The 25,987-nt window shown below is 40.2% G+C and overlaps 1 protein-coding gene and 1 long non-coding RNA gene across 6 annotated transcripts in view; one reads left to right on the top strand and one right to left on the bottom strand.

The window, feature by feature from the left end:
* The window catches only part of LOC132894266 (serine/threonine-protein phosphatase 2A 56 kDa regulatory subunit gamma isoform-like), a 59,530-nt gene that overhangs the window by 17,448 nt on the left and 16,095 nt on the right, over positions 1-25,987 (top strand). For all 5 annotated transcript variants that reach the window (XM_060933877.1, XM_060933881.1, XM_060933878.1 and 2 more), the window contains 9 exons: positions 1,312-1,404; positions 1,489-1,619; positions 8,209-8,268; positions 8,826-8,934; positions 11,031-11,084; positions 21,478-21,648; positions 23,422-23,549; positions 24,621-24,722; positions 24,853-24,925. In XM_060933877.1, the coding sequence (XP_060789860.1) occupies positions 1,312-1,404; positions 1,489-1,619; positions 8,209-8,268; positions 8,826-8,934; positions 11,031-11,084; positions 21,478-21,648; positions 23,422-23,549; positions 24,621-24,722; positions 24,853-24,925 (921 nt within the window). The remainder of the gene's footprint in view (positions 1-1,311; positions 1,405-1,488; positions 1,620-8,208; positions 8,269-8,825; positions 8,935-11,030; positions 11,085-21,477; positions 21,649-23,421; positions 23,550-24,620; positions 24,723-24,852; positions 24,926-25,987) is intronic.
* LOC132894269 (uncharacterized) overlaps positions 1-25,987 on the bottom strand; it is a 46,886-nt gene that overhangs the window by 11,417 nt on the left and 9,482 nt on the right. Inside the window, exon 2 of the long non-coding RNA XR_009655633.1 lies at positions 24,589-24,689. This is a non-coding gene — a long non-coding RNA (uncharacterized LOC132894269). The remainder of the gene's footprint in view (positions 1-24,588; positions 24,690-25,987) is intronic.

Raw genomic sequence — 25,987 nt, 5'->3', positions numbered from 1 at the left:
GTAGAACGGATTTGTTTACGATGACGTCACAACCACATGACTAGAACAAGCAGCACTCTCGCTGTTTTGTATGAACCACTGCATTGCATTCACTTTTGTATACAGCTTTTCTTTTAAATAAACAAGTAACTGAACCATTTCTTGAATTTCTTTTTTTTTATTGGATAAGACTGCTTTTCAAAATGTTCACACACAGTATAAAAGGTTATGTAAATTATATAAAAATGCTTTTCAAAATGTTCACACACAATAAGAAAATTAAGTTATATAAAACTATGCACACTAATAAAACTAATTTGTACACACAGAAGGCACGATTTCCTCACATAGTCGCAGCCATCTTCTTGTTGTTGTGTGTTTGTTCCCGAGTGCTTCACGCCGGGTAGAAGAAGGGGTTTATGCGCATGCGTCCTACTTCTATTGTTCTGGTGTCTCCGATGGGACCGTCTTACAGCGCACATAGAGGTGTGGCATGTGTATTGCATCGTTTTCAGCAAGCGTTGCGTTGTCATATGTACCTGATATTTTACTGATCCGTTGCCCATGTGGACGCGATATTTTTTTAAATAAAATCTCGTTGCCGTTGTCGTGTGGATGTAGCCTTAGTTTGTGAGACTAGACAGCATGGCCATAAGCTAAATCAACATCTTTAGCAAATTTATATGGTACACAGGTTTGTCCAGGAAAATTGGTTTGGATCTGTGGGCTTCTCTTGAGTGTAATGGTAGGAAGGTAGAAATTATGATTATAGGTAGATTTGACAGTCATATCAGGCAGCTGGAAAATACAGTGAAGGAAGAGATGAAGTAATTCCATAATTCACTTAGCTACTTAATCACTCCATTTATCAGCCTTGAGTAGGAGCAGTTAAGCTCTGTAGGTGCCTTTTAGCTCTACAGCTTGCTCACCCCTTCCTGTATTTTCATTCTGGATTGATGTCTCCAAAAATCAGTACTGCAGCCAGACAGGCCACTCTCCATTGTCCTAACCGGCATGAAGTTATGCTTTGACTGTTGGACATGGAAGAGCTACCATTTCCACAATTGTTTGGTATCACTGGGGTTTTGACGACAAACCTGAAATAGCTGAGTTGGTATTGAAAAAAAAAATCAAACAGCCAGAAAACTAATGAAAGCGAACAGCTTGTACTATCAAAAGTCAGAGCAATAATGGTCTCTATTAAATGTCTTGTAATTGGACAATAGAATTAGACGTGCTTCTGGACAGAACACTGAAACCATGCCAACAATCTTTAAACGTATTTGACAGTATTATTTTCTCTCTCTTTCTCTTGCTCTCTCTTCTCCTTAGCTTGTCTATGAATTCTTCCTAAGATTTTTAGAATCACCAGATTTCCAGCCAAATATTGCAAAGAAATACATTGACCAGAAATTTGTCTTGCAGGTAAGATAAATGTAAAGGTACCTATATAAAACATGACCTTGATTGTAATATCAGATAATTTATTGTGTTTGAACTAAATTACAGCTTCTGGAGCTGTTTGACAGTGAAGACCCACGAGAGAGAGACTTCCTAAAGACAACTCTGCACCGTATATATGGGAAGTTTTTAGGACTTAGAGCATACATTAGGAAACAAGTCAATAACATATTTTATGGGTTAGTAGGTATCTTGGGCTACCTTTTGTGGTGTAATATCCAGTCCCCAAATGTATTAGAATGGCAAGGCCAATTCTTTTGTTAAACATGGAAGACAGTTAGGTTTGAGATCAAAAGACAAATGAGATGGTAGATAAGAACTTCACCTTTCATTTCCTGATATTTACATTACATGTGTTTTAACAACTGAGAACATGGCACCTTTTGTATGAACCTATGCATTAGATCCAAAATATTGGAACACATACTTGCACGTTTCTTATTGCCCATGTGGGCCCTGTTAGATTGTTGAAACAAGTAATAGCTCAGAATATCTACTGTTGGTTTGAGCCCTGAAGTTCCCTATGAAGGCAGTATCTGTTGTTATAAAGGATAGACCAACATAAAGTCTGGAGAGCTGTCTATGGGAGAAAAGCAAGTCATTTTGAAGCTGATAAGAGTGAAAATCAATCAGAACCATTGCACAAGAACTGGGCATAGTAAATACAACAATTTGGAACGTCCTGAAAAAGAAAAACCACTGGTGTACTAGTAAAAACCAGCCACAGAACAGGTCAGCCAAGGAACACAATAGCAGTTGATGACAAACATTGTCAGAGCTGTGAAGAAAAACCCAAAAACAACAGTCAGTGAGATCACCAACAACCTCCACAGGGGAGGGGTGAAGGTATCACAATCCAATGATCAAAGAAGATTTTGAGAGCAGAAATATAGAGGCCATACCACAACATGCAAACCACTCCTCAGCAGTAAGAATCAGAAGGCTATATTGGAATTCACAAAGAAATACAGTAGGGCTGTAACGATATGCGTATCGAAATCGAAATTGCGATACGCAGAGCCACGATCCGTATCGCGATACAAGAAGGCAGAATCGCGGTACACCCTTTCAAACTTCTCCTCAGCCCAAAAACATTGGCGCTTCCAAACTTCAATTTATGAATACTTTACTTTTTATTTAAATTACATTTTAAACTTACTTAAATTACTTTTATTTTTTTATATCTATTACTAAGTCGTTTTTTCGCCGACCTGCGACAATCTTCTGCGAGTCACGCAACGTCCACACTCGCCACTGGCAGAGCATTCATTTCTTTTAAGCGGTCGCCATTCTGGTTGCGACGCGGGGAGCGAATCTGTAAACAAGCAGCTCATTGGCTGGCTAGGTGTGCCACAAGCCAATCACAGTCACTTGAACGGAAAGGCATGCAGTGTTGCCAGATTGGGCGGGTTTAGGTGCTTTTTGGCTGGTTTTGAACATATTTTGGGGTGGAAAACGTTAGCAATATCTGGCAACACTGAAGGCATGTCTGCTTGGGCGGAAGCCTTCTGCGGCAGTTACATTTTGACACGCGAGCAATGTTTCACCATAAAAATTCCCTAATTTCCATCTGTTTTCCGCGATCACAGAAAATCATTGGCCCTATGAGAGTGAGACAGTGAGAGAGCCACCCCCCCCAAAAAAAATCTTAACGGATTTACACGATTTGGAAAAATGACTTTTTCAGAACCGAAAAAACCAGAGCTTCCGGCTCAACAGTATTCACACATCACATTATCTCTAGCCGCTTTATCCTTCTACAGGGTCGCAGGCAAGCTGGAGCCTATCCCAGCTGACTACGGGCGAAAGGCGGGGTACACCCTGGACAAGTCGCCAGGTCATCACAGGGCTGACACATAGACACAGACAACCATTCACACTCACATTCACACCTACGGTCAATTTAGAGTCACCAGTTAACCTAACCTGCATGTCTTTGGACTGTGGGGGAAACCGGAGCACCCGGAGGAAACCCACGCGGACACGGGGAGAACATGCAAACTCCACACAGAAAGGCCCTCGCCGGCCCCGGGGCTCGAACCCAGGACCTTCTTGCTGTGAGGCGACAGCGCTAACCACTACACCACCGTGCCGCCCCTCAACAGTATTATTTTGAGAAATAAAACAATCTTTGGATATACATTTGTTCATTTTTGCATACATATTACTCATTCTCTGCAGTGGTCTGAATTATTTGTTATTAAATAGTTAATGTAAATAAGTGTTAATAAGTCAAATTTACTACTTTAAAAAAACATTTTAAAATAATCGTGGGCGTATCGAATCGTGGGTCAAAAAAAGCGATACGAATCGAATCGTGAGTTGGGTGTATCGTTACAGCCCTAAAATACAGAGATGAACCACAGAGGTTCACAACAAACACCATCATCGGGGGGAAAGTTGGAAGGTTTTAGACTGGCCAAGTCAACAACCACACCAAACACTGGCTTGATGCATTTATTGAAAGCAAGGAATATGCAACCAAATATTAAGTTTTATTAACCTGAGTCTACCCTAAAACTATCTGTCCCAATACTTTTGCTCACCAGACATCAAAGGTTCGTGTTCCAAGTTGTGTAACTTACATTTACATGTGTATTATTGAATAAAAGGGGAAATTCTGATCTATTGTTTCATATTCATCTTTTGATCTAAAACCTAAATGTCTTCAATGTACAGCAAAAACAAGAGACTTAGCCTTGCTTTTAATATTTTGGGGGGAATGTGTGTATATATACACCATCATGGGAAAAAAAGTACACCTTTCTTAATTTCTTTGTTTCTTGGTACCTAAATAACAATTGTGTGGTCCTCACCAACTTTGATAACCAAACAAATAATCTTAGGTGACAAGAAAAGCACAACCGTACACAATGTGTACTCATTTTTTCCCCAAAAGTAAACCAACATTCCGAAACCAAGTTGGGGGAAAAATAAGTACACCCTATAATTCAGTAATATGTAGAACCACTTCACTTGCATTGCTTCAGTTCAATGATGTTTGAGGGAATTTATGTTTATTAATTAACTAATTTATGAATTAGTTTATGCACAGCTCTGTTAAGATCCCACTACGGCATCTCTATGGGATTGAGGTCTAGATTTTAGCCATTCAGATGCCGATTTGCTGGTGTGCTCGGCGTCATTGTTCTGTTTCATGACCCAATTTTGGCCCAGCTGAAGCTGCTGGACAGATGTCCCCGTTTGTCTCAAGTATATTCTGGTATAATGTGGAGTTCATTATTGTCTCATTGGCTACAAGTTTCCCAGGCCCTCTGGCTGCAAAACAAGCCCAAATCCTCACCCCTCCACCACCATGCTCGACAGTTCATATGAGGTGTTTGTGGTGATGTGGTGTGTATGGTTTTCGCCAAACATTGTGCATGATGACCAAACATTTCAGCTTTGGTCTCATCCATCCTCTAGTCTAAATTATATTTTTCCAGCACTTTTGTGGTTTGTTCAGATGCAATGTTGCAAATCTAAGTCATGTTGCCATATTCTTTTTGAGGAGAAGAGGCTTTTTCCTAGCCACTCTTTCATGAAAACCATACTTGTTCAATCTTTTTTTTTTTGCTGTCATGAATATAAATATTTAATCTGCTTACAGAGACCTGCATGTCACATGATGTAGCTCGTGGGTTTTTATTAATATGTTTGAGTATTAAAGGGTCTTACCTTGGACTGAATTTGCGAGAACACCCACTCCTGGGAGGATTGGCAATGGTCTTATAGGCTCTCCATTTGTAAAGAATCCTTCTCACTGGCCTTATAACCTTTCTCCAGATTGATGAGCAGCAACATTTGCTTCTCTGTGGTCATAGCTGATGTCCTTTCTTCTTGGCATGATGTAGACACACACCCAAGTGCTCCAGAACACCAAACTGCCAAAATTTCTTCTTTTATAGAGGTAGTAACACTTCTTGATGATTAACTAATCTTGTTCATTTCATTACTAACATCCATCCATCCATCCATCCATCTGTAGCCGCTTATCCTGTGCAGGGTCGCAGGCAAGCTGGAGCCTATCCCAGCTGACTATGGGCGAGAGGCGGGATACACTCTGGACAAGTCACCGTGTCATCGCAGGGCTGATACACAGACAACCTATGGTCAATTTAGAGCCATTAATTAGCCTAACCTGCATGTCTTTGGACTGTGGGGGGAAACCGGAGCACCCGGAGGAAACCCATGCAGACACAGGGAGAACATGCAAACTGCACACAAAAAGGCTCTTGTCAGCCGCTGGGCTTGAACCCAGGACCTTCTTGCTGTGAGCTGACAGAGCTAACCAGTACACCACTGTGCTGCCCTTCATTACTAACATCTGGCTACTAATTACTCTCTTAAAGGGGCCGGCTCACCCTTCCCAGAAGCCTCTATGCTAAGTAGTGAGTTGTGATTTTCGCATACATTAAATTGTTTGAAAAACAATCAACAACAATCTGGCGTCATCCTCAGCTATAGATCATAAATTGCAATGTGAAATTGAAGATATTTTTTCAAAGTAGTCATATTTCAAATCCATTCCTTTTTGTATGGATGTTCTGTTGTAGTGGACCAGAACAGGCCTTGGCCATCTCACAGGTGGCCACAAAGGAAAGAAAACAAGAAGACCGAGTCCTCTATACCCCCGCCCTATATACCAACTATATCCCAAGTTTCAAGATATTATTTGTCACATTTTTCAAGTTCTGCTGCAGGAAACCAACCCTACCTCTTTACACTGACCTCAGCAGCCCATGACATAAGCCCACTGGACCTTTGGTCCAGGTGAGCTAAAAATTAAAATTTCTCACATTTATTAGTATCAAAAGGCACATATACATTACTTAACCAACACATATACCAACTTTCAAGACTATACCACTCATAATTTTCAAGTTCTGCTCCAAAAACAAAACCTACCCCTAAGACTAACCTGAGAGACTAAGTCTGAAATTGTTTCCATGGAAACATGAAAAATTAAAATTTCTCAAATTTCTTAGTATGAAAAGGCACATCTACATCACCTTGTTAGTATGTATACCAAGTTTCAAATCTGTGTCATGAATAGTTTTGGATATATGCTCCGGATACAAACATTGCTCTTAGAAACTAAGTCAAAATCTATTTTTGACGTAAAAATTTGAAAATTGCTTTTTTTTTCTTTAAAAATCCAAAATAGCAAAAGGCACCAGTTCACATGGTGCTTGATATATATATATATATATATATATATATATATATATATATATATATATATATACACACACACACACGCATACAAAGTTTCATGAAGATATCTTCAGTAATTTTAAAGATATGGTCTGGAAACAAAAACGCGGACGGACAGACGGAACCCGTTTCTATATCCCCCGCCCAAACTTTGTTTGGGCGGGGATAATATCAGACTGTAATGTTTCCCTGATAGTGATGGATGCTGAAGAACAGGCAGGCGGGATCAGGTTCACTTTTTGGTTTTATTTAACCACAACTCAACCAAAACAAACACGCTTTTCAGCGGACTTTAAATAAAAATGTCATATACCAATGCACAGGCATGATCTCAGACAGGAGAAGACCAACTTTGCTCCTCTCCCCCCTTTTATCTTCTCCCCGTCACTGCACACAAACACAGCACATTAATTCACCACAGGTACTTCTTGCCACTCTACTACTCTACTTTGCCACTCACCTTCCCGGGCTTCGCTCTCCATTCACAGACCAGCCCTTGGCCACGCCCCTCCTGCCACACAGACATACATATTCTACTCAAAACTTCCATGCATGACACACCAATGAAGAAAAAGTTTGAGATGGATTTTGACGTGATCAATAACAGTGACTTTGCAGAGGTTTTGCTACACAGAAAGTTAGCAGAGTATCAGGCACATGATTTCAAAACAAAAATAACGAACTGGATTCTGGGAAGGCCGAGCTGGTTGCTTTAATTAGGAAGCGTGTATTTATTTTTTCCCACTTGGTTTCTGAATATTTGTTTACTTTTTGGGGAAAAAATTACTACATTTTGAAATCTTTAGTGGGTTTTTTTTTTGTGTTGCCATCTGAGGTTATTGTTTTGTTTATTGAAGTTGGTGAGGACTACAGAATTGTTATTTAGGCCCCGAAAAAAAAGAATTGAAGTAGGGTGTACTTTCTTTTTCCCCATGACTGACTGACTATACTCTGTGTGTGTGTATGTGAATATAATCAGTCAAAAGTTTGGACACATCTTCTAATTCAATGCTTTTTCTTTATTTTTATTAATTAAAAGTCATTTCATGTCTTAAAGTAATGATGGATGTCGTTTCTCTTTACTTGACTGAGCGGCTCTTGGCGTAATATGGATTACTCCAGTTGTGGAATAGGGCTATTTACTGTATTTATATTATTTACTATTTACTGTTTGATCTCAGATGCATTAAGAAGGCAAGAAATTGCAATAATTACCTTTTGACGAGGCACCTGTTAATTGAAAAGCATTCCAGGTGACTACCTCATGAAGCTGGTTAAGACAATGCCAATAGTGTGCAAAGCAGCATCAAGATAAATTGTGGCTACGCTGAATAATCTAAAATATGGAAAGTATTTTTTAACACTTGTTTTTGTTTACCACATAATTCCATATGTTATTTCATAGTTTTGATGTCTTCAGTATTGTTCTACAATGTAGAAAATCCTATGAAGGAGTGGGGGTGTCCAAATATTTTGACTGGTACTGTCTGTATACATGTTGTATAATACTAATATTAAGGCGCATTCTTAAATACTGTGCGTCTTTTACAGGTTCATTTATGAAACTGAGCGCCACAATGGAATAGCTGAATTACTGGAAATTCTAGGAAGGTAAAGTATAAGATGTTATACAACAGTTAGTTCTGGTCCATTAATTTTGATTTAATTAGAAAAGCAGTGTATTTACTATAACAGCACTGGAACATTTCACCGCTTGTACCTTTCCGCTTGTCTGTATTGGCTCCATAAAATTCCAATTCTAGCTATCGTCCTTTATGTTCAAAACATTAATACACTCCCGGCTGTCAGTCAGTCTGTGCTTTGCTTGGCAACACGCAATGCTCTATCCAGCTGGGATTTCTTTGAGAACTGTTTTCATTTACTACTTTCTTTGGAGCAAAATAGACAACCTTTGCATCTGAAATACTTAATTTCTTGTTTGTAGAACAGTTAAATAGCAATATCACACTGCAGTCATTCTGTTGTACTGAATCTCAGCATGGCCCATATGCTCAAGGCTGTAGGCTTAATGCCAGACGTAATCCCACTATGCTGCTTGTCCAACATTGCCTAAATAATGCTTAAAAAATACTGTCAGAAGCATTCTTTTTAAACGTGTCAACATCTGGCAAAATCAACATCTGTCTCTGTTTTCTTTGCTTCAACAGCATAATCAATGGTTTTGCATTACCATTAAAAGAAGAGCACAAGATTTTCCTCCTTAAAGTTTTACTGCCTTTACATAAAGTAAAGTCACTTAGTGTTTACCACCCACAGGTGGGTATTCTGCATTCCTCCTTATAGCATACAGCATTGATAATGAATTCATTTATACACACATTATGACATTAGGTGTAGATTTAATATCATGGCTTCAAGAATGTGTGACAACCAGTGGTCGAGTTGTAAAATCAAACCGGGGGGATGGTGAAATTTTTAGTCGCGTGTCGACCCATCGGTCGGTCCGTCGGTGGGAAACTGGTTTGCTTTTAGGAGGGTTTGCACACAACGTAGGTCTGTGGACCTTGTTCATTTACCAGACATACAGTATTTTGTGCTGATAAAGTGTGTAGTACACACTGTGTACCCTTTTTATTGTTGTAAAAAACATAATACACTGGTATTTTACTGTAAAACATGCACAGTGTGGATGTCATGTGTCATATTTAGTCAGTCTCCTGGCTGACGTACCTACCACATTCTCCATATTAGGGTGAAATGCAGATGATAAATTTGAAGTGTAACTTCATAGTCATGGTAGGCTCCTTTTAAATCGTTTGGTAAATAATTTATTAAAACCTCAGCAGGCAATGTAAATGAACAACTGAATCTTTTCATATCAAGTCAATAGAATTTTTATTCAAAGCTGAACATTGGAACATTGAGTTAAATACAGAGGTAGGTAGGGAACCAATAAGCTAAAACAAGCAACAGTAAATTGTAAATCAGCCTTACATGTTGTGACCGGCTCTCTAATGAGGCAATGAAGCCTTCAAAACTGCTAGCGTCATTTATTTTAGCCTTCCTGTCTTGAATAACACTTTTTGTTGCCTGAAGAATAACAAACGAACGTCCAGGCTGATTAAATTAATGGCCTTACACAAGAAATCAAAGCTAACATGAACCTGAGTGAGCTATCGATAGCTGGCTAGACTCCAAACTAACATTCATTATGATAGCTGTGTTGTTATCCGCTGCCCACAAATTAGGCTACATATCAGTAACTTTACAGCATGATAGCGGGCTCACAGAAAGTGGGACTGATATTTGTAACTCTTGACTTACCCCCTGAAATGTTTTTTCGTGCGATCTTAAATCCGAACTTGCTTAGGTCTTGCTGTCCACTCCGCTTGGCCATGATGCTGCAATCCGCTGCTGTCACTGACGCCGAATGAAATAAAAAATAACGGAACCCCAACTGAATGTCACCTCCTCAAACGCTTCGCTTGCGCGTGCCCTCTCTCGCGGTAGCTTATTGTATGATCAGTTTCAGCAAAGCTACGTGGAATGGCATTTCTAATTCCAATGTTAAATAGAAGTAATTTCCACATTTATTGATAAAATTGCTCAAGGGAAGGGAGGGGGGATGCCTGTTTTAGAGGGGGGATGATTTTGACCATTTTTTTATTCCAGGGGGGATGGCATCCCCCCCATCCCCCCTCAACTCGAGTACAGGTGACAACACACAGTACTGTGCAAAGTCTTAAATACATGTAAAGAAATGCTGTAGACCAAAAATGGTTTAAAAATAATGAAATGAAGTGTTTCAACATTTAAAAAAAAAAAATACTATAAACAGCAGTAAGCCATGATAAATGAAACGAAGTCAATATTTGGTGTGAGACGACCCTTTGCTTTAAAAAAAAAATGGTAGTCTTGGGTACAGTGAGTGCAGTTTGATGGGGAAATGAGCTGTAGGTTTTACTGAGCATCTTACAGAACCAGACAGTTCATCTGGACACTTTGACTGTCACACTCGCTTCTTCATTTTGCACCAAAACCCAGCAGCCTTCATTATGTTTTCTTTTTTCATCTGAAAAGTGCTCTCTTATATAATATGCTGCTCAGATACAAACTTTTTCCCTGTAACATTTAATTTAGTGCTGGAAAACGAACATTTGGACTCTAAAATGTTTTTGTACCGACTCGATAATGTAGAAGTCACAAAATAGAAATCTATAGCAAAGTTTGTATAAAAATAATAGGGTGCCTAAGACTTTTGCATAGTACTGTATATGCAGAAACCTTGACGCATTTGTTATAGTATAAAAATATCACATGTTGCATGTTTGCGAGCATTCTAGTGTAAGTATCGGGTTTACTTATTTGGCTCTGTTAACAATATCACCTTTATTTTTGCCCACTGTTTCTAGCTGGCATACTGTGTGGTGCAGTTCCTGGAGAAGGACAGTACACTCACTGAACCGGTAAGTGTTGTGATAACGAGCTAATCATAAAATATTAACCAGAGACTCACCTTATATTGTGTAATTATCAAGTTTGGTAACATATACGGTATATATACAGAATCTTTTTTTTTTCCATGTTGCAAATGTATCTATATTAGAATGAGATTTTTTTTCCTGCTCCTTTTAAAGTGACTCTCTACAGAAATAATAATTAAATGGATTTAGATGTCCTCAGAATTATTTGAAAATAAAAAATATCTAAACATGAAAAAAAATCAAAATTTAATTGAGAACTATTCAGTCCCCAGAGTCAGTACTTGGTGCATTGTCCTTGCAGCAGTTACAGCTTTGAGTTCTCCCATATACAGTGCTCAGCGTAAATGAGTACACCCCCTTTGAAAAGTAACATTTTAAACAATATCTCAATGAACACAAACAATTTCCAAAATGTTGACAAGACAAAGTTTATTATAACATCTGTTTAACTTATAACGTGAAAGTAAGGTTCATAATATAACTTAAACTACACAATTTTTCAGTTTTACTCAAATTAGGGTGGTGCAAAAATGAGTCCACCCCACAACAAAAACTACTACATCTAGTACTTTGTATGGCCTCCATGATTTTTAATGACGGCACCAAGTCTTCTAGGCATGGAATGAACAAGTTGGCGACATTTTGCAACATCAATCTTTTTCCATTCTTCAACAATGACCTCTTTTAGTGACTGGATGCTGGATGGAGAGTGATGCTCAACTTGTCTCTTCAGAATTCCCCAAAGAAAATAATTTCTTTACACCACAAAGGTGAAGGCTACAAGAAGATCAGCAAAGCTTTACTTACCGGTCAGAATACTGTAGCAAAAGTGGTACAAAAATTTAAGAAAGATGGAACTGCAACCATCTCACAGAGACGTCCAGGTTGTCCACGGAAGTTAACACCTCGACAGGAGCGTCTTCTGATGAGAAGGGTTGAAGAAAATCGGCATGCAAGTTCACTGCAGTTATCTAAAGAAGGTGACTATTTCCCGTGACACAATACGGCGTGCACTGCAGAGGAATGGCATGCATGGATGCCGTCCACGAAAGAAGCCTCTCCTAAAGCCCAGGCACAAAAAAGCCCACCTAGAGTTTGCCAGGGCCCATGCTGACAAAGATGAAGACTACTGGGACTCTATACTCTGGAGTGATGAGACCAAGATAAATGTTTTTGGAACTGATGGCTTCAAAACTGTATGGCGTCGCAAAGGTGAGGAATACAAAGAAAAATGCATGGTGCCTACAGTGAAACATGGTGGTGGCAGTGTCCTTATGTGGGGCTGCATGAGTGCTGCTGGTGTCGGGGAGCTGCATTTCACTGATGGCATCATGAATTCACAGATGTATTGCTCTATACTGAAAGAGAAGATGCTACCATCACTCCGTGCCCTTGGTCGTCATACATTTTTCCAACATGACTAAACACACATCTAAGGCCACTGTTGGATTTCTGAAGAAGAACAGGGTGAAAGTGATTCAGTGGCCAAGTATGTCTCCTGATCTGAACCCAGTCGAACACCTATGGAGAATTCTGAAGAGACAAGTTGAGCATCACTCTCCATCCAGCATCCAGTCACTAAAAGAGGTCTGGTGAAAGACCTGGTGAAATTACTAGACCTGGTGAAATTACTTGTATTAGCCTTGGAGATATTGTGTTCACAAGGTTTTCGGACAGACATTTGACCTCACAGTGACCTTTACCTTAGACCTTTTGATCTCAAAATCTAATCAGTTTATCTTTGTCTCCAAATGCACAAATGGTGAAAGGTCGGTGAAATTCCTTTGATTAGCCTTGGAGATATTGTGTTCACAAGGTTCCCGGACAGACATTTGACCTCACAGTGACCTTGACCTTAGACCTTTTGATCTCAAAATCTAATCAGTTCATGTTTGTCCCAAAGCGCACAAATGGTGAAAGTTTGGTGAAATTCCTTTCATTAGCCTTTAGATATTAGATATCGCGTTCACAAGGTTTCGGGATGGACGCATGCACGGACGCACGGACAGACGGATGGACGCACGGACAGACGGACAACCCGAAAATATAATGCCTCCTGCACCTTACGGTGGCGGAGGCATAAAAAAAAAAAAGATTCCGTTGGCCCATCAAGTTTATTTTGGTGAAAGATGCATGCATCTCGAGCTCATATTAACCAGTTCACAGGACACACATTTATCATTGTGGAGGATTTTCTCCACCAAAAACCATAAAATCTAGCCATACTGACTGCCATGTAAGTGGTCCAGTACGTCAACTGTGTCACAGTGCTCATCGAATTACAAATGAAAATTTGGCAAAAAGAATTCAGTCAGATCTCTAAAAAGAACAGTACACAACAATCATTTATTAAACAACAACAACATACCATATCCTCCTCAGAGGAAGTCTGAGGTAAATGATTACACTACCGTTCAAAAGTTTGGGGTCACCCAGACAATTTTGTGTTTTCCATGAAAAGTCACATTTTTATTTACCACCATAAGTTGTAAAATGAATAGAAAATATAGTCGAGACATTTTTCTGGCCATTTTGAGCATTTAATCGACCCCACAAATGTGATGCTCCAGAAAGTCAATCTGCTCAAAGGAAGGTCAGTTTTATAGCTTCTCTAAAGAGCTCAACTGTTTTCAGCTGTGCTAACATGATTGTACAAGGGTTTTCTAATCATCCATTAGCCTTCTGAGGCAATGAGCAAACACATTGTACCATTAGAAGAGTTGCTGGAAATGGGCCTCTATACACCTATGGAGATATTGCACCAAAAACCAGACATTTGCAGCTAGAATAGTCATTTACCACATTAGCAATGTATAGAGTGGATTTCTGATTAGTTTAAAGTGATCTTCATTGAAAAGAACAGTGCTTTTCTTTCAAAAATAAGGACATTTCAAAGTGACCCCAAACTTTTGAACGGTAGTGTATCTTCTCTCCTTTGGACACTGACATGGTTATCACCTGCCATATGCTGCATGGTAAACTGTACAGTTTGCCTTTTATTCATTGCCAGGGACAGGACTGACCCCGTATCCCGTCTCACATTCAGACCTGTACCTCGGCAGGCTCTTGGGTTTCACAGGCCAACTTGTGTTGGGAGATATTTCTTTAATAACTGCGTGAGTCTCCATAACCAGGACAATAATAACATGAATGTGCATCCTAACATAGCCTGTGAAACTGCTTAGATTTTATTTACTATTATGTTTTTCTCACCACTGTGAATGAAACAACGTGTATGGAAATATAGGACAAAATCACGTCCCTTAGTATCTTGATAAAGGACGCAGCCTGATATTTTTCAATATGAGACGATTCTGTATTATAATTCTGTATCAGTTACAATGGGTGACTGAATGGTTTAATGAGTATTAAAATCATGTGATCTGGCCTTAGTTACAGGATCTGAACCCCAAAGCAGGCTTGTAGTATTAGAGTCCAGGACTTGTGCCCTATTTTTAAGGACTCATGACTCGACTTGGACTTGAGCACTGATGACTAGGACTCGTGCATTAACTGCATTCGGACTCGTAAATTGGAGACGAGGACTCTGATTTTTTTCTTATTTTTTTTGTAACATGCCATAATAATTTAGCATAAGATATTTATATCTACATTAATTTTGTACTAATTTCATGCAAGAGTGTCACACCTGTACGCTTTGGCGCGTGCTTCAGATAGACTCTCGGGTGCACTCCGAACAGCGCGCGGACTCTCGTGCGCATGCCGTAAACTACTCACACCTGCACAGGATTAAGGTGCAATCAGCACGCCGATATAAAAACTGTGAAAACACACTTGCTTTGCGAAGTATTGAGTTGCTGAGCCTTATTTCCTTGTTTGGGTTCCTGACCCCTGATTTCCTGTTTCTCGTCTTTGATTCTGCTGAGTCTACGATAGCCTGTTTGTGCCTCGCTCGACCTATTGCCTGTTCCACTGTTTTATGATTTTGCCTGCCGTTCTGGATTGTTTATCTGTCTTTGATTGTATTAATAAACACACCTTCTGCACTTCCAACCATCTCCCAACCATCTCTGACTGAATACTTCACACTCCCTGATAAAGGGAATGCACATTCACCTGTTCATACATCATGTTCAGGAACAAACTAACGTTAATGGTGCTAAAACCGCCACCATCAAATGGTGCAGTTGGAGTCTTGTTCTCGGACTCGACTCGGATCAAATAGTGAACTTGACTTGAAATTTTTTTTAATGACTTGGACTTGACCACTGGGGACTCGAGACTGGACTCGGACTCGAGGTTTAGTGACTCGACTACAACACTGCCCCAAAGCAACTGAACACATTCGGGAGATTTTGGACCAACATGTTAAACAGTGCTCTCCACCACCATAATTAAAATAGCAATTGAGGGAATATCTTTGTGAAGAATAATATTCATCACTCAGTACATTTCTTGTATAATCTCTGCCCAAAGAGCACTAAAGCTGTAAAGGTGGCATGTGGTTGCCCAAAATACTTTGTTGTTTTTTCCTTTAACTATATTGTCACCCTTTTGTATCTTAGAGTAGTCCATACCCTTTACACTAGGGCCTAGTGTATGAAAATACTCTAATCTGTGTGTGTGTGTGTGTGTGTGTGTGTGTGTGTGTAATATATACACATATGTAGGTATTACAACCCCAATTCCAAAAAAGTTCGGACACTGTGTGAAACATAAATAAAAACAGAATGTGAAGATTTGCAGAACCCTAGATTTCATTGAAAATGGTACAAAGACAACATATTAATTGTTGAAACTGATAAATTTTATTGTTTTTTGAAAAATATATACTCATTTTGAATTTGATGTCAGCAACACATTTCAATAAAGTTGAGACAGGGGCAACAAAAGACTGTAAAAGTTGTGTAATGAAAAAAAAAAACGAATTTGGTAAATTGGCAGCAGGTCAGGAACATGATTGGGTATAAAAAGAGCATCCCAGAGAAGCGGAGTCTCTCAGAAGTAAAGATGGGGAGGGGTTCACCGCTCTGTGAAAGACTGCATGGGCAAATAGTGCAACAATTTAAGAATAACGTTCCTCAATGTAAAATTGCACAGAATTTGTGGATCACATCATCTATGGTACATAATATCTTTAAAAGGTTCAGAGAATCTGGAGAAATCTCTGTATGCAAGAGACAAGGCTGAAAACTGACATTGGATGCCTGTGAGCTTCAGGCCCTCAGGTGACACTGCATTAAAAGCAGATACATGTCTGTAGTGGAAATCACTGCATGTAGTGTTTCCGCTATGTACAATTGGCTGCGGCGGGCCGCCGCACCTTGATTTTTGCCGCCGCACCTTCAGGAATTCCTGAAGGGGGGCCGTGGCCCGGGTAACTTTTTGAAAATTATTTTTGAAAATTATTTTAAAAAATAGGCTAAACCAATATTTTTTTGACGTTGAGCAGACTCGAGCTTGGCATGAACCGCTCCGACGCGCTATAATGACACCAATCTATCACCAGCCAATCAGGAGACTTAATCAAATGCATCCCCCGCCCACCAATCTATCACCAGCCAATCAGAAGACTTAATCAAACGCATCTCCCGCCCACTTGTGTCCGTGTCTGAGACGTTGAATTTTCACAGAAGGAGGGAAGAAGTTGACTGAGGTAAGACTGTGTGATAAATTAACGAACGAATAAGACAGGAATTTCAACATATAGGGCTTAAGTTTGTTACCGTTAAATAAGCATTGCTTGTACAGTAGCGTTATATCGTTACAACGTTGACCCACTTTTAACGTGCCGAGTACCGACTGTAGCCGCTAACAGCTTGCTGTCAAAAGTGCAAAGACCTTAAATTGCTCTGTGTAAATTAGAAAATGGCGCAACTTCCTCTGTAGCCGTCAACTCAACTTGTCTTGAGTTTTGAGCCAATCACAACAGGGCAGCACTGTGGCCTGAGATAAAACATGATAGTTTTAGTTTGTTTAAATTACAAAAATGAGTGCACCCAATGACTGTCTCATATACTCTTCATATACTCATATTGTTTAAGTAATGCAATAAAACTAATCTTTAAAAGTGGTATTTACTCAAACTGTTTGCATAGAATGAACTTTGGGGTTAACAGTGTAATAGTGTTGCAGTGTTCTGCAAATTTGCAATTTAATATTTCAGATCTTGAGACATGAAAGTGCTATTTTAAAAAATAAAAGGTCAGAAATGTTTTCTTTGTCGTCTATTTAGTTCATTTTATTTCCTCAATAATTTTCCTTGATTGAGAAATCGGTCTGGGCTCTTATGGGTTAATCAGTAGCCTGCATGCTAGTACATGTTCCATTTACAGTCAAACATTTTGATGAACTCCAGGCTCAGTTTTGATTAATCAAAAATCTGCGTAGTAGTACAGTCTGAAGATGCTCTTGCACATTCGGTGTCAATTGAACAAAAATTATGGGAGGATATAGGTTTAAGTTTTACAGTTTTTGAAGTGAGTGATGGATTGATAAGTTTAGATGTGTTCAATATTTTCTTATCTTCAGACATAATATTGTAGATGTTTCTTTACCTGCTTGATAGTTTTGACCGGGACTCCAATCTTCCTCAGAAGAGTCATTAGTCCTTAAATTAAATTCATTATAGACATGAACTTAAAATCATTGTTTTATTTTATGGCCTCGGTGCCCTAGCCTGGCTAACGCGACTTCAAAGCTCTCCGAGCATTTGGTCTGGCCAAGCTATTAAGCCAAACCGTTTCCCAGAGCCCGTGGTTGACCCGCCTCCCTGAAATGCCTCAGTTTGCTACTGGTCGAAGCCAGAAAAGGCTGTGACGAAGCTTAAACCAAGCACATCACTCTTTCCTCTGACGTATGTGACGCGACGGAAACTGCTTGAGTAACTGGTAGATTAAACTCTTACCGAAGCCGGTCGGGAGCAAGGCGAAAACGTCCTTCCTTTCAATAAATACCTCCAGGGCTGCTCTTTGCTCTGTTTTCAATGAGAACTTCCCGTTGAATGCTTTCAATACAGCATCTACCGCTGTAAACAATCTATGGCTTCCGGTCGCAGTTCTACTACGTCAGTGCCTTGAACACGCCTCTACCCAGGGCCGTTGGAGATACTCAAAGTTGATTGGTTCCCGATTTTTCGGGAGCTTGGAAATGCTGTAGATAGCCTGCCTGGCCAGACTAAGCTCGGAACAGGCCCTCGTGTTGCGTCACGCTTAGGATGGGCGGGCCCAGGCTATCGGTGCCCTGGCTTTTGGCCTTCGTGCCCTCGGCATCAGCAGAGCGTTTGTTTTCCACACTTCGTCGACTGAAATCATACCTCCGATCCACAATGACACAAGAGACTGAATGACTTGATGAACTGCCATATTCACTGTGACATTCTGGAACAAACTGACATGACAGCCATCGCAAAGGAGTTCATGCAGGCCAATGACAGACGCAGGCAGGCCTTTGGGAAGTTTTAAGCGCAAGTCATTGGTTACTTCTATTAGCACCGCCGAGTGCACTGCTTCCTCTGTTTTCAATGTTTCTGTACTGCATTGGTACTGATACAAGTAAGTTGTTTAAGTTGAGTTAGCCTACTACCGAGGTGCTTTTGTTGTGTACTGTTGGCTGTTTTAGCATTTTATTCTGGACAGTTATGTGCTGGCATGTTGTGGGCTAAAGTCATGACCGATGGATTAATCTATGTATAGCCTTCTGTGCTGTTGGCTGTTTTTATCCTCATACTGGGGTGGGACATCTGAGCGCAGGTCTTGCCACCGCACCTTCAAACATTTTCTAGGGGAAACACTGGCATGGGCTCAGGGACACTTCAGAAAACCATCGTGCGTGAAAACAGTTCATTACTGCATCCACAAATGCAAGTTAAAACCAAATATAAACAATATCCAGAAACACCGCCACCTTCTCTGGGTCCGAGCTCATTTATGATGGACTGAGGCGAAGTGGAAAATTGTCCCGAGGTCTGATGAATCAAAAGTAGAAATTCTTTTTAGAAATCACAGACACCACGTCCTCCAGGCTAAAGAGGAGAGGGACCATCCAGCTTGTTATCGGTGCACAGTTCAAAAGCCAGCATCTGTGATAGTATGAGGGCGCATTAGTGCATATGACATGGGTAGCTTGTACATCTGGGAAGGCATCATTAATGCTGAATGATATATACACGTTTCAGAGCAACATGCTGCCATCCAGACAAAATCTTTTTCAGAGAAGGCCTTCCTTCTTTCAGCAAGACAATGCCAAACTGATTTCTACGCATATTAAAACTGCATGGCTCCGTAGTAAAAGAGTCCGGGTGCTAAACTGGCCTGCCTGCAGTTCAGACCTGTCTCCCATTGAAAACATTAGGCACATTATGAAGCGCAAAATATGACAAAGGGGACCCCGAACTGTTGAGCAACTGAAATTGTATATCGGATAAGAATGGGACAACCTTTCACTTTCAAAAGAATAGCAAATCAGTCTCCTCAATTCCCGAACGTTTACAGAGGTGTTGTTAAAAGTAGAGGTGATGCAGCACAGTGGTAAATATGGCCCTGCCCCAACTTTTCTGAAACGTGTTGCTGACATCAAATTCAAAATGAGCGCATATTTTTTAAAAAACAATAAAATTTCAGTTTCAACATTTGATATGTTGTCTTTTGTACAATTCGCACGGGATAAGTATTACCTATGGACCTCTGGTAATTCGCAATTACCCCCGCACCTCTGTGTTATTGTGTGGCGCATTCGGACGGGATAAGCAAAAGTCTGTAATTCACTGAATTTACAGACATTGTGACCGGATTGTGACAATCAATACAGTTGTAGCATGTTGGAAGTGCCAACATATTACTGTAGTACATTAATGGTGCATTAATAAGGCAGGATGAAAACACAGTAGGCATAAGAATAGCACTGTATCCAAATTAAGAGAGGGGAAACGCATATGATAGGGATGCAGTATGTTTGCTCCACGCTCTCAAAATGAGAAGGCGGGGTCACTGCAAATGAAAACAGTCTCGAGATGACAATGTAAGTGAACAGGCAGTTTATGGCGCTGTTTACACATAGCCAGGTATTTTGCTAAACGAACGTTTGTCTTCCCTCCGTTAACCAAAATATCTTCGTATTGCTGTGTCATGGGGGTTAGCGTGGCTCCTTACCATATGCTGCCACACAAGCCATCCAGTTGAAGATTCTTCGTGCTTTCTTCTTGGAGTTCTTCTTGGAGCTGTTTCTGCTTATCTGGTTCAAATACGGGATAGGCCTACTACCACTTGCCCCTGAAATGCTGTTTATCAAAATTTCGCCCGTATCCTCCATTATTCACTCCAGAAAAGTACAAGAGACGCGCGTTTAATAATTACAAACACAGACGTGCGCATTCACACGGGACTTGTATTACCACTGGACGTCTGTGTTTTGCCGAAACACGGTAGGTAATTCGCGGCGGAATTATTACTTGGCAAATTACGGACATGGCGCATTCGCACGGGACTAAGAACTCCGACATTCTCTGTAATTATTCCGAATTACCAGAGGTCCACAGGTAATTCTTATCCCGTGCGAATAGGGCTTTTGTAATATTTTCAATGAAATATAGGGGTTCCATGATTTGCAAGTAATTGCATTATGTTTTTATTTACAGTTTACACAGCGTACTAACTTTTTTGGAATTGGGGTTGTATATATGATGTGATATATAGAGGCTATTATCCAGTTGCGCAAAGATATGAAGTTTATCTTCGAGTGGTGAACATATTCACAAGTAAGCGATGTGAACAAGTGAAAATATTTTTCAACACAAGAAGATAAACTTCATATCTTCGTGTCACTGTGAAATGTTCTTTATATTATATGGACACATCCACACACAAAAAAACTAAACACAAGTTAATCAAAAGAATTTTAATTTTGAACCGGTTCGCCATTTTGACAACGCACGTCAAGTCAGCGGGAAAACACTGAGAGTGACGTCATCAGAGTGAAATATCGGGAAATATGCCACTCAGATCTGCGATGTATTTCATATGAAAAAAGCGAGAAGATAAATTCATATCTTCAAGCCAACGTGTGATTTTCTTTTTATTATATAGACACAGTCACAAACAAAAAGTACCCATATTTATCAATACAATTCATCAATTTCGTCACGAGTGACATATAGAGATTTATGTCACGGTTTTGGTTCCCCATGTCCTGGATGTAGCACTTATGAAAAATACGAGTGGCGTATTTCCCAGTAAAACTCTCGTGTCCATATAATATATGTACATATATAATCTGAAACTATGCCAAAGCTTTAAACTAAGTTTTGTAACAAAGATGCATAGTTTATATGTCACACGTAATAATATTCAGTGTAGTTCATATACTTATGGTACTTATGATCAAAACCAGGACCTTATCCTAAATTCTGTATTAACAGGTAGTGATGGCCCTTTTAAAGTACTGGCCAAAGACACACAGCCCAAAGGAAGTAATGTTTCTTAACGAGCTGGAGGAAATCCTGGATGTCATTGAACCGTCTGAGTTTGTTAAAGTGATGGAGCCTCTTTTTCGACAGCTGGCAACGTGTGTCTCCAGCCCACACTTTCAGGTGCAACAGAGACTGGTGTCAGGGCCCATATTCACATAATCACATCATATTAATGAGCATACAAGATGTGTTGTGATGAGAACAGACAACAGGCAGACTGGGAGTGAATTATTTAGAAATTTCCATCCATCCATCTGTTATCCGTAACCACTTATCCTGTGCAGGGTTGCGGGCGAGCTGGAGCCTATCCCAGCTGACTATGGGCGAGAGGTGGGGTACACCCTGGACTAGTTGCCAGATCACAGGGCTGACACATAGGCTACATCCACACGACAACGGCAACGAGATTTAAAAAAAAAAAAAAAAATATATATATATATATATATATATATATATATATATATATATATATATATATATATATATATATATAAAATATTTATATATATATATATATATATCGCGTCCACATGGGCAACGGATCAGTAAAATATCAGGTACATATGGCAACGCAACGCTTGCTGAAAACAATGCAATACACATGCCACACCTCTAGGTGCGCTGTAAGATGGTCCCATCGGAGACACCAGAGCAATAGAAGTAGTAAGGACGCATGCGCATAAACTATTATGCGCGAGACTTCATATTAGCCACAAAGTCAGAAAAATCTGTTAGTAAAATTACGTTATAATGACCAAATACAATGAAAAGTATTTTTCCAGTCTCACCTGTGAAAGGTAATCCCATGTGATCTCGTTTGGACGGCAAACCTGTTGGTACAGTTAAACGCAGCACATGAATGAGGCATCTTTATTCTCCGCTTTGCCCCATCCAATATGGCGGCGAGGATGACGTATGATTCTACGCGGAAGGCGGCGTCTTTAATGGTCCAGAATAAATTGAATGCTACACGTTGATGGATTAATTTGTTCTTCTACGCCCTTTTTGAGGAATGCATTGTAGGACTTAAACCAACATCTGAAGAGGTGAGATCGCTCCTTTTTTTTCCCTATTTTTGCTGGCGGGATTGACTCTGCCCTAAGGGCTATTCTCTCTCTCTCTCACTTTGCACCATTACGCATTAAATATTCACAGTGAAAATATTTTGTAAGCGCGTTTCATGAACCAAGTTATAGGATTTGTTGACAACTCGCATCGAGTTCGTTACACTTCTATCCGGCGTGAAGCACATGTGGTTGTGACGTCATCGTAAACAAATCCGTTCTACTCATCCAGACGACTTCACAATGGCGCCGTTGCCAGATCTTTCCACTCTGGAACCCGTTCTCAAAATATTTCGTTTTGGGGCACCCAAAACGCCGGTGCCGTGTGGACGCCAGGCCGAAACGATAAACAATTTTATCAGATTCACCTGAATCCGTTGCCGTGTGGACAGGGCCATAGAGACAAACAACCATTCACACCTACGGTTAATTTAGAGCCATTAATTAGCCTAACATGCATGTCTTTGGACTGTGGGGGAAACCGGAGCACCCGGAGGAAACCCACACAGACACGGGGAGAACATGCAAACTCCACACAGAAAGGCCCTTGTCAACCACTGAGCTCGAACCCAGGGTCTTCTTGCTGTGAGGTGACAGTGCTAACCACTACACCATCGTTCCGCCTATTTAGAAATTTCACCAACGTAAAATATTGCTAAGATATTAAGTTGTTATTCTGTTCTTCCTGAATATACTCATATGTATGTCATACTGAGTCAGTTGCGTTCCAACACACCATAACAATCTAAACAGATTCATACATCTGCTGAGAATTTTTAATGCCTTTGTGTTTGAGGAAGTGAGTCTAATGGGTGTTCCTGTGCTGCAGGTGGCAGAAAGAGCTCTTTACTACTGGAACAATGAGTACATAATGAGCCTCATCAGTGACAATGCAGCCAAAATCTTACCCATCATGTTCCCATCACTGTACCGCAATTCAAAGACTCACTGGAACAAGTAAGACTGTCACCACTTAGGCCAAGTTTACATTAGATCGTATCTGTCTTGTTTTCTTCGCGGATGCACTGTCCGTTTACATTAAAACGCCTGGAAATGCCGGGAAACGGGAATCCACCAGGGTCCACGTATTCAATCTAGATCGTGTCTGGTCCGGTGTTGTGTAAACATTGAGAATACGCGGATACGCTGTGCTGAGCTCTAGCTGGTGTCATCATTGGACAACGTCACTATGACATCCACCTTCCTGAGTCGCTGGCGTTGGTCATGTGACGCGACTGCTGAAAAACGGCGCAGACTTCCGCCTTGTATCACCTTTCATTAAAGAGTATAAAAGTATGAAAATACTGCAAATACTGATGCAAATACTGCCCATTGTGTAGTTATGATTGTCTTTAGGCTTGCCATCCTTCCACTTGCAAGTGGTAAGTGATATGCGCTGAGATCACACACACAGCGGCTCAGTCCCAAATCACAGCTTGTTCACTTCACTCGCGCGCTCTGTGAGCTGCGCAGGGCCGGAGTGCGCACCCTCCAGAGGGCACTCGCTGTTCAGGGCGGAGTGATTTGGAGCGCAGGATGCCTGCGGAGCCGAGCGTATCCGTGTATTGGTGTTGCTGTGTGCACGCAAATCGTGTATTGGTGTTGCTGTGTGCACACTAACCATTTTAAAAACGTTAATCTGATGATCCGCTGATACGGTCTAATGTAAACCCCACCTTAGTTGCAACAACAGCAGAAATCATAGCACAAATGTTACTGAAGACCATGAAAGCACCAGACCATCAAGTCATAATTTGACTAAAATAACTTTGGGTGCAAACCATCATGATACAGTTATGTATGTATTATTGTACAGTATGTAAACGTATGGAATACATGGTGCATCTATTTTAATTACTGAAACAGAAGCAGAACCACCCTAAAATATTAATGCCACTTTCATTTATTCAAGTACTGTTCTTAAAAAGAGTTCTGGATTCGCTATGAATGCATGCAATCTTCTACAAAAGCAGATGCATCTGTTGAAACACTGTACCTTCAATAAGTTCAGTCCTGTTCCTTTTGCAGGACCATTCATGGCTTGATCTACAATGCTCTGAAGCTCTTCATGGAGATGAACCAGAAACTGTTTGATGACTGCACACAGCAATTCAGAGCAGAAAAGAATAAGTACAGACTCTGATCACATTACACACAGCAATTTTAAGTTGATTTTTGCAACAGTCCTCTGAAACCTGAAATCATTAAATGAATAATGAAAATACGGTACGCTTTAAATACTGCACTTTTTGTCCCCCAGAGAGAGAGCAAAGCTCAAAGAACGGGAAGAGGCCTGGATTAAGATTGAGAATCTTGCAAAATCAAACCCACAGGTGTGGCTCTGTTCAAATGAGAACGTTTGTCCTTTAGCTGAATATTAGTTTGAGGCATCATTATATCACAGATTATTATACATACAGGACACTTTTTCGACGGAATAAAAACATGGATTCTATTCCCTTCTAGCGGGTTTCATTCTTTTGGTTTGATAGCATGCAATGTTGTTCGCATATCGCTTATCCTACGTGTATTACGCCACTCTATCCAACGGAGAATGAGTGTTGAATATGGTTTACGATATTGCATGGTTGTCAAGACAACATGATGTCATACGTCGGAGATGTAAAACTTCTGCGCTAGCGAGCGACTGTGACAATTTGTAAACGAACATGGCCGCCAGGTTTGCTTTGTTAAATGGGGAAGATTTTGAGAGAATTTTGAAAGAGAAAGAAGTATTGAACACCTGAAAGGAATGTATAATAATAATAATAATAATAATGATGGCTTTTTTGTGGTATAGACGACTTGCAACCATGTGATCAAAATGTGCTATGTGATGAGCGTTTGCCATGATGGTGGATATACAAAGCGACAAGGATGGGAGCCGCTGAAAGTGTGTCTGTAAACAATGCTGAATTTTCTCATTATTACCACGATTTGAACAGTCCAGCGAAGATTCGATACAAAGAGAAGATACAGCACCCTCCACAATTATTGGCACCCCTCGTTAAGATGTGTTCTTAGGCTTCTAATAAATTCATTTTTTTAAAATAATATAGGACAACAATGCAAAAAAAGAGAAAAATCCAACCTTTAATTCAAGTGCATTTAATCAGTGGGAAAAAAAAATCCCACATTAAGAAATAATTATTTGGGGGCGTCATGGCTCAGGTGGATAAGGCGCCATACCATAAATCTGGGGACCCAGGTTTGATTCCGGCCCGAGGTCATTTCCCGATCCCTCCCCGTCTCTCTCTCCCGCTCATTTCCTGTCTCTACACTGTCCTATCCAATAAAGGTGAAAAAAGCCCAAAAAATATCTTAAGAAATAATTATTTTACATGAAATCATCTCATCTCATCTCATTATCTCTAGCCGCTTTATCCTTCTACAGG

Source organism: Neoarius graeffei, chromosome 11 (genome assembly GCF_027579695.1).
Source record: "Neoarius graeffei isolate fNeoGra1 chromosome 11, fNeoGra1.pri, whole genome shotgun sequence".
Taxonomy (NCBI): Eukaryota; Metazoa; Chordata; class Actinopteri; order Siluriformes; family Ariidae; genus Neoarius; species Neoarius graeffei.
The sequence above is the reverse complement of the archived record's forward strand: the minus strand, read 5'-3'. Positions and strand labels throughout refer to the sequence as shown.